The sequence below is a fragment of the Morus notabilis genome, unplaced genomic scaffold, assembly GCF_000414095.1.
Source record: "Morus notabilis unplaced genomic scaffold, ASM41409v2 Scaffold1526, whole genome shotgun sequence".
NCBI lineage: Eukaryota > Viridiplantae > Streptophyta > Magnoliopsida > Rosales > Moraceae > Morus > Morus notabilis.
This window is the reverse complement of record NW_010363878.1, coordinates 13,503-22,869: the sequence shown is the minus strand read 5'-3', so window position 1 is coordinate 22,869 and position 9,367 is coordinate 13,503. Positions and strand designations below refer to the sequence as shown.

At 34.6% G+C, this 9,367-nt stretch overlaps 2 protein-coding genes across 2 annotated transcripts; one reads left to right on the top strand and one right to left on the bottom strand.

Annotated features, from left to right (window-relative positions):
* The first annotated feature begins 640 nt into the window (after positions 1 to 640).
* LOC21390852 lies at positions 641 to 1,513 on the top strand. Its single transcript, XM_010105083.2, has one exon. It carries the CDS (start codon positions 775 to 777, stop codon positions 1,357 to 1,359), a length of 585 nt encoding a protein of 194 aa, XP_010103385.1. The 5' UTR covers positions 641 to 774; the 3' UTR covers positions 1,360 to 1,513.
* A 1,441-nt stretch (positions 1,514 to 2,954) lies between these two features.
* Positions 2,955 to 8,841, bottom strand: LOC21390851 (CTP synthase). Its single transcript, XM_024170094.1, has 22 exons — positions 8,494 to 8,841; positions 8,232 to 8,311; positions 7,903 to 7,989; positions 7,749 to 7,799; positions 7,534 to 7,651; positions 7,355 to 7,411; positions 6,847 to 6,911; positions 6,578 to 6,661; positions 6,227 to 6,277; positions 6,069 to 6,131; positions 5,899 to 5,945; positions 5,490 to 5,559; positions 5,344 to 5,406; positions 5,073 to 5,162; positions 4,943 to 4,981; positions 4,651 to 4,800; positions 4,479 to 4,568; positions 4,306 to 4,391; positions 4,070 to 4,118; positions 3,896 to 3,976; positions 3,579 to 3,672; positions 2,955 to 3,443 (listed from the first exon to the last, which is right to left on the bottom strand). The coding sequence occupies exons 1-22, from the start codon at positions 8,609 to 8,611 to the stop codon at positions 3,391 to 3,393; spliced, it is 1,686 nt and encodes a 561-aa protein (XP_024025862.1). The 5' UTR covers positions 8,612 to 8,841; the 3' UTR covers positions 2,955 to 3,390.
* Between the last annotated feature and the right edge of the window lie 526 nt (positions 8,842 to 9,367).

Sequence of the window (9,367 nt, the reverse complement as noted above, 5' to 3'; positions counted from 1 at the left end):
TATAATATTATATTATAATTATAATATCATTTTATTAAAATAATTATAATATCATATTATATGATAAAATAATAATATTAGTATTATTAATATAATTATGGTATTATTTGTTAGAATATTTATTATTATATTATATTATGAGTCTGAATTTTAGATTAAAAAGATTATAAATTTTAAATTTCATTAGGAGTATTATGGGTCTTATGAAAGTTTTATTAATTATATTATGTTGATTCTCGTGCAATTTAAAAGCTAAAATTATCTTTAGACTGCTTCTGATTTTGACTGTAGATTCTTAAAAAATTATTCAAAGAGTAATTTTAAAGATATTTACTAAATACTAAAATCAACTTTCTGCTACAAGTAGAAGCAGATTTTAGATGGGAAAAACAATACTTAATAAGCAGACAAAAAGGGGGGCAGTTTTGTAATAACTCAAAAAAGCTTGATCACTCCCGCGTACAGGCGTGTCCCCCTCTGGAGGGTCCCACCGCCGAAGTTCACATCTCAACGCCAATTCACCAAACACTCTGTCCTCTTCCTTCTCTCTCCCGCAGACAATCACTCACACCGCGTATATATCCCACGCATATATTATATATACACACATATATGTATTGCCACTCTCAAGACCCAAAAATCTCAACTCCAACAAAGCAAAGAAAAAAGCTTTCAAATTTTCACTTCTCGTACACAAAAGAAGGAACTCCCAAAAAAAAAAAGAGGACTTATTATAGTACTAGTACAATCAACACTAACATTGGATCAATCAAAATGGGGAAGAGAAACTCCGACGTGGGACGCAGAGCGTGGAACATTTTGCGGCTGGCGCTATTATGGGCTCGAAAAGGCGGTGTCTTTAAACGCCGTTTAGCGACGGAGCTCCGCCTCTTGCCCAAGTTATTGAGAGGCCTCGGTCATCATAACATTGAAACGACGCCGCGTCGTCACGGAATCATCCGTTACGGCGAGCGTCAGCTCTCCTTCGACAGGACCCCGATCTTCCCACGCGTCGCCGTCAAAGTTAACGGCTCCTCGTCCATGCGGTTCCTCCATAGCCACATTCCTTGCTTGAACCCTCCGGTGGTGGACTTTGACCGGGACGAGTATGACGACGTCGTTTACGACTGTGCGAGGAAGAGTTTTCTGACCAACGGTGAAGATCAAGATAATTTATACGGTGAGGAAGACGAAGAAGAGGAGGAAGAATATGTGTCGTATGAGGAAAACGACAATGAAGAGAACAATATTGATACGAGGGCAGAAGAGTTTATAGCTAAATTCTACGAGCAGATTAAGCTGCAGAGACAGATTTCGTATTTGCAGTACAATGAGATGCTTAACAGAGGCACATGTTGAGTGCTTCAATATGTCTTCTATTTTTTTTTTGTTTTTTAGTTTCTTTTTTGGTACCACGGCATTTTGTAGATACCAGAGGCTTTCGTTGAGTTCTGAGTAATGTATACGATCGTTTCATAAATAAATATTTCGTGATCAGTAGAGTTTTGATTCATAAAATTGCTCAGTTTCAGTGTTTTTTTTTTTTTAATATTTATTTTTAATGTATCAATAAGGCTTGAAACTAATCGACAAACAAAAGGAAATTGATGATGTTGGAAGTAAACTACTTAACTAAAGAAGATTCCTTTACAGCTCATAACAATGCACGTTATATCTATTCTATGTATGTTTTGGTTGGGCTTGGTGGTACGTCCCCTGGTAGGTGTTCAATTCTCTCTCTATATATATTGGTTTTCTTGAGAAAATGTAAACCTTCATTTCCTTTTTCTATATATGCCCGGAATTTATAAATGAACAAATGTGGGCAATTTCAAAAAGGAAATAGTTTGTTTACTTGTTTCTTCATTTTCAGAACAATACCAAAATGAGTCGGCTTACGCCAATCTACAAAGTAGAAATCACACATTTCCTTTTCCATGAAACGGCTGAAGCCTGAAGGTAAATGGAAAAGTTGACGATTTAATGAGTAAATGTAAGTAAAACTTGTTAATTTCAGAATCAACAAGTGACAAGAAGAACGCAAATATTTGGTTCATGGTAATAGCAAATCGAAATAGAATTGGCAACTAACCAAAAGTATTCAATTATTGGAGTGGGGTGTAAATAAATTTGCTGCCAGCAGATATTCTAGAAGTCGTGGGAGATCACAACTCTCATAGCGAAAGCTAATAATGGCTTAGTTTGGTAGTGCCATAGATTTTGAAAAAATTATTTTTAGTTGTGCTAAAAGAAAAAACAGATGTTATAAAAAGCAGTTGAGTATTTGGTAAATTATAATTATAGTAGCTGTGCTAGTTTAAAAATCAGTGTAATAGTTCAAAAATCAATATAATACAATAAAATTATTATTAAATAACATATAATATAATGATGATATAAATAATAATATTATTAAAATGGTCAATATAATTATAATATTATAAAACATATTATAATATTACATAAGAAATATTAATATTTCAGTTATAATATAATTAAAAATTACAACTATATTATATTATAATATATTATATTATATTATATAATCATTATTATTTATATCAATACAATATAATATATAATATATTATATATAATAATTATAATATCATATTATTATAATAATTATAATATTATTATAATATCATATTATATGATAAAATAACAATATTAGAGTTATTAATACAATTATGATATTATTTATTACAATATTATTATTATATTAATTACGAGTCTGAATTTTAGATTGAAAAGATTGTAAATTTTAAATTTAATTAAGGGTATTATGAAAATTTCATTAATTGTACTATCATAATTCTCGCACAATCTAAAAGCTAAAATTGTCTTTAAACTGCTTCTGATTTTGACTATAGATTCTTGAAAAATTCTTCAAGAATCACTTTTGAGGAAATTTACTAAACACTAAAATTAACTTTCACTACAAACAGAAGCTGATTTTGAGAAGAAAAATAATACCAAACTAAGCCAATGTAATCAAATAATTATTTGGCCGTACACACTTCCAACAAATAATTGGACTTTATATATTATGCACAGGTAAAAGTGAAAAGTGTTCCACTTTTTTACTTGAGAAAGATAAAAGAACAAAAGCATAAAACAGGAAGAAAAGAAAAATCCAATTTTGCCTGGAGTAGCCCAATGTCCTCAACAAAAATCTTTTCAGACGACTGATTAAATCACATTAAAGCTTCAAACCAAACGGGCAAGAAAAATTGAAGTCAGCAACAATAAACAAGCTCCATATTAGGTGTCCACTTTGTGAGCACCATGAATTTCGTCTGCCATTAAAGCGTCAGCCTCCCCTCATCTATTGAGAGAATGTTCGTTAAGGACTAAGGTTAAAGACAGAAGGTTCTATAAACGTCCCTTTTCATGCCCTTTTGAGATATGTTTCCAACTGCCTTGTTGCTGCCAATATAAGACCTACAAATTACAATCGCAACGTTAAGAATGTTTAAATACGTTTGCTCACTTTCAAAGGGGATTGCAAATATTATGACATCTATGATTTCAGGTCTGAATGGTTTGTGAGATGTAGAATATCAGTTGTGCGGGTACCTAAAAACAGAGGTGAGGGCCTCCGAGGCCGTGACTTGAATTCTGGATGAAATTGAACTCCTACGTAGAATGGATGATTCGGAATCTCCAAAATCTGCAGCACAAATAAAACACGAAAGCTTCTATAGTTGAAACCAATGGAACATGCATCTACAACATGATCTGAAAAGGGAAAATAACATACAGAACAAAACTAGACTCAATGAGCTTCGATCTTTTATTACCGAGCATGAAGTTCAATTTATCAAAAAAAATTTGGTATTTTTGACAAAGAATAGACATATATGTATACCCTTTCCAATGAAACAGAAACCCACCTCCATCCGTTTCCCACTCTCATCCTTTCCAACAAATTTTAGACCATGTTCTTCAAGACTTCCAATAACGTCCGGATTTACCTGCATCATAAAATTGGCAAAGTAATAGACCATATATACACCATAAGTCTTGTAAAATAATATTTCCATCTGGAATAAAATTTACAGAATAACCTCGTATCTGTGACGATGTCGTTCATCCACATACTCCGTGTTATGGTACCTAAAAATTGTCAGAAGTAAGAAGTAGACATATGTAAGATTGGAAGATACAAGAGAGAGAACTCTATCTCAGAAGATTTAAGTGGTGATGGACAGGGCTGTATCCTGAAGCCCGAAGCAAAAGAAAACATGCATGATGTAAGGCCGTTATTATTTTGACGCTAGAGAGTAACAGATAAATCACATACAGCTTTGAGGTAATACAGTCAGGCGTCTGGAATAACGTTCTTCGAGTTCCCAGTCGCATTGTGTTTCCCATGTGCGTTTTGGAACCCTGTCCGTGGATATGGAACAACACCCATGGAATAAATAAGAAGCATCCACAATTTTTATGCAAGAAAACACCACGACACACACGTACCTCAGGCATGAAAACCACCACATGGTTGGATCGATCTGGTGCATCTGGATCATCAAACTCTTCGCTATTTGCCCTTTCCATACCCAATACCTAAACAAAGCATTTCAATAGTGCGACATATAAATTACAAAACAAAAGGAAAATGTGATGTTGAAAGAACACAATCACTTACAGATCTAGCAAACTCAATCACGGAAATCTGCATGCCCAAGCAAATTCCAAGATAAGGAATCTTGTTCTCTCTGGCATACTTTGCAGCCAACATCATTCCTCTCACTCCACGATCTCCAAATCCACCGGGAACCAAGACACATGCTGCATTCTGTGGAAGTAATAGCGTTAAGACAGTATTGATTGTGACGTTTGATATCTCAAATATACAAGGACCCCATATCAGTAAGAGAAGAATGTATAGGACAGAGGGAAGTGGAGGGCAGTTAAATGGGCAAAGTGATAACGCTTACCCTCAGGGTTTCCCATGCAGCGGCATGCGCTTCTGGTGTCTGTATGAAAAAGAAAAAAGTCTGCATAAGATAATTCTTGACAGATAAATTCATACCTAAATCTCCCATAGTTGTAACTTTCAAGCAATACCAGTTTTGCACTATCCTCTTCCAGGTCAGAAGCTGCAATCCAGCCTATTGATGGCTTTAGAGAACACGCAATGCAAGCGTGAAGAAGAGCCTGCAAGCATATTTCAGCAGAGTTGTTACCTTCTGCGAGTCAAACTGACCAACTTGTTTTTAAAAGTCTATTCAACAAAGCAGGAAGAACTTTCTTAAATGAGAACTCTATGTATCTATCAAATTTGTTCATCACAGTTTCATAGAATACATTACATGAGGACGTATTAAAGCTACAGCACCTTCATAACAGACAGGTATGAGTCCGTAAGACCGACATACTTTCCGACCAGTGCAATCCTGACCTGTAGATAAAGAGTTATTTCTCATGGCATAAAGACATACAACTGTTTCAAAACTACCGCAAATGGGCTGTTATGATACCAACCGAATTTGTAAGATTATCATAAGTCTCAGCCATGTTTGTCCAGTCTCGTAAATCAGGTGGTGAAGCAATGCTGAGAAAGGATTTCAATAATAAAGTTAATACCGTCATCTTTACTGCATTCTACAAGTCCTCTCCGTTGATGGTGCAATTAGTTTTGTTGTACTACCATTAGCATATTATAACTAATTATATATGTAAATATGACTCATTCACTGTTGTTGTGGATTCAGAGGGGAAAAGAAACAACATAAACAATCAAATCAACTGAAGTTCGGAAGAAATAAATCAATAAACGGACAAAACAACTTCTTGAAAAGTATACACCTTGCTTATTAAATTCTTGACTAATTTTGAACATACTGATATACATAAGTATCAAACTCTAATCTTTAAATGTGAAGAAACTTACTCGAGTAAGTTCAGTTGCTTGAGAATTGAATTATGGGCATTTTGGTTCTGAACAGAAACCATGTCAAACATAAACAAACAATAACGCCAAATGAAATATGAACAGCACTTAGGCCTTAGGAGGAAAAAAAAGGGGGGAAGAAGAAGAAGAAAGAACTGCAGTAAACCCACCCTAAGTAAGAGAGGAATGTGCCAAATGTTTGGAACATCATGGATATTGAGAATATTACCAGCCTGAGAGATCACGAGAACTTGTAAATACCAGAACTTTTGAAGAAAAAATCTGTCTAAAAAACGGATCTGAGAGATTAACTTCAGCATAAACTTACTGGAACGTGACAAAATTGAGACAGTTTCTCCTTCGTAGGCTCCAGTAAAGGCTGCAATATAGTCACAAAAAAAAGTGGTTTCAATCTTGGCACATCAAAGTTGCATAATTATATAATGACGAGAACTAAGCAGATGATTTTAAGTAACTCTTTAAATGTAACCTAGAACACTATAGCACAACGAAAAAGTTGGTAATTTGGCAACTCTGTACAAATATATATCTGTGAAGAACACGATTCTCAACTATTTAAGTCAAATTTAACTCAAGTGTACTATCAAGGAATATAGAGGATTACCCAACCTGTGAGACTAGTTAAAATGATTATTTTTCTACTTTAAATGTAGGTTACCTGAGAAGAACGGCATGCTAAAAAATGGGGAGTTAAGCCTAATGCTCTCAGCTCCCGTACACTGTGCTGTGTAGGCTTTGTTTTCTGCACAGTAACGGAGTGTTATTGTCACCACAAAGAAGGAACAAAACTAGAAAAGAAAGCCATGAAAACATGACGAAACACCAATATAAATTTGTAGCTCCATCGATCTAAGAAACTTTGAAAACTAAATTGCAGTGCCCTTATAAAAGTCCACAAATAGTCATATGCAAGTTATTGTGCATTACTTGCTCTCCAACGACACTGAGTACCGGTATTAGGCTGACATGAATGAGACAGAAGTTATCCGGACCTGTGAAGAGCATTTGAAATTTTAGTCAACATGAGCAATAAATATGAAAGATACCCAAGATAAACCTGTATGCATAACAATCAGAATCAGCCTAAGGAGTATAAACATTGATTTCCTTTGTGTATCAATCAAAACGCATATATATCTAATTATATGTATGTATGTAAGCTATTCAGGGTTTATCTAAGCATTCATCGATTTCCTTTGTTTGGGTGTCTTGAGATTGTAACTCTCTAGAGTCTAGCCCATTGGGCTGCTAAGACTATCAGCTGTGGTACTGGTTCTTTCTCAATTGAGGAGGCGGCACCCTCTGTGGTCACCATGCACTAGTTGCTTCCTCATGTTTTCAGTAAAGTTTCTTATTAGCGGAGAAAAAAATAAAAGTTAAAACTTAAGTAGTATTAATATGTTCCATTTACAATCAGCATGTGTTGTGGCCTTACCAACAGAAAAGGACAATTGCCGTAGAGCCTCTATGAACGGCATTGACTCAATGTCACCTAAGAAAAGCGACAGTATTTAGATAATCTGCTGAAAACTAAAATCTAAAAATGCAAAGGTTATAGATAACAGAACATATCTTCCAAACTACATATGCATCTTTGCTTTAGCTAGTACTTACCAACAGTCCCGCCCAATTCTATCACACAAACATCCGCCGTTCCCACTTTTCCATCTACAGGAATTGCAGAAACTGATTCTATCCAATTTCTAATGGCATCAGTGATGTGAGGAACCACCTAGAATCCATTCAAACCCAATGAAATCCCGATTATCATTAGTTTTTCTAAGCAAGGACGCAAAGAGAGCATGAATCCGGTGCGCACATAGCCTAACCTGGACCGTCTTTCCAAGATAATCACCTTTACGCTCCTTCTCGAGAACAGACTGATCAAAAATGGATATCCATTGTCACTCACAGCAACTATTAAAAGCTCAAGTAGATAGGAATATATTTCCGTTAAAATAAAATTAAAAAAAAAATAAGTACCTGATATATCTTCCCAGTGGTAATGTTATTATCTCTTGTGAGTGTCACATCTAAGAAACGCTCATAGTTGCCCAGGTCCAAATCAACCTGTCAAAGCACATACAAGCAGTGAACTGAAAAAATAAATAAATAAAATAAAATAAAATACATCTCCCATGATAGTTAGGATTCCTCTTCCTAAAGTTAGGAATGAATGAATAAACACTAAACCATAAATCAATAATTTCATTTCTTATTCGTTTCCTTTCATTTTCCTTTCAAAGACTTTCCCTTTCCCTCGTTACATCCCATTACAATTTAGCAAACTATGATATTGGAAAGTAATATACCTCTCCACCATCATCAAGAACAAAAACCTCCCCGTGCTCAAATGGAGACATGGTTCCAGCATCTGTATTCAAGTAAGGATCTGGAAACAAATACAAAACGCAAAATCATAACTCATAGATCAATCCTCAAGTCCAAACGCAATGATTGCGCAATTTAAAAAAAAATTATATCTACATTAAGACGCCAAATAGAATTGTGATCCACAAGGCAATACTCAGAAAAAACTAATTTCAAAAATTGAGAATCTAGAGAGAGAAGAACCGATTTTGATGGAGGTGACGCGGAGGCCGCAGGCCTTGAGGACGACGCCGATACTGCTGGCGGTGACGCCTTTGCCGAGGCCGCTGACCACGCCTCCGGTGACCACGACGTACTTCATTATCGCCGATTGTACGCCAAATGTTTGTGTTAATGCCTGAGCGGGAAAACTTCAAGGACACGCAGTATATATTATTGCGGTTAAATGGCAGCGCAAACCGAAGAAGGAAAGAGACGGCACTGCTTTCCAATTAAACACTACTGTCTCCCTAGTTTCTATTCAGGGATACGTATGATAGTACCTTTTGCTTATATTTTGAGTAAGAAAAAATCTGCATATTTTTCAAAAGAATTTAGTAAGAATACTATTAGGCCTTTGTTTGTGTTTTCATTTTCATTTTTCACGGTTTTTAAAGCAAAAAAATAAAAACGGGTGTTAAAAACGTGTTTGGTGCAAATTTTTTTAAAAAACAAAACCAAAAACGTTTTTGTCTTTTTGTGAAAATCAGAAAACGAAAAAAAAGGGTCTGTTTGTTTGCATTTTCGTTTTCGTTTTTCACGGTTTTCAAAGCAAAAAAATGAAAACGGGTGTTAAAAACGTGTTTGGTGCAATTTTTTTTAAAAAACAAAACCAAAAACGTTTTTGTCTTTTTGTGGAAATCAGAAAACGAAAAAAATGTGTTTTCATTTTCTCGTTTTCATTTTCTGTTTTCTGAAAAACGGATTTTACTTTTTTTTTTTTTTTCATTTTCTTCCCTCTTTTCTGAAACCGTTTTTGTATTATATATGTTTATTTAATATATTTATTTAATATATTATTAGTTTAAATATTATATACATGTTTTTAAAAATTAAACTACCAAACGCAATTTTAGTT

Excerpts from the sequence above, each read along its gene's own strand:
- LOC21390851 (XM_024170094.1), bottom strand. The coding sequence starts at position 8,611 with ATGAAGTACGTCGTGGTCACCGGAGGCGTGGTCAGCGGCCTCGGCAAA. Across the intron at positions 5,560-5,898 it reads AAGCAACTGAACTTACTCGA|CATTGCTTCACCACCTGATT; the intron begins GTAAGTTTCTTC and ends ATCCTTTCTCAG. Across the intron at positions 5,407-5,489 it reads ATGATAATCTTACAAATTCG|GTCAGGATTGCACTGGTCGG; the intron begins GTTGGTATCATA and ends CTTTATCTACAG.
- LOC21390852 (XM_010105083.2), top strand. The coding sequence starts at position 775 with ATGGGGAAGAGAAACTCCGACGTGGGACGCAGAGCGTGGAACATTTTG.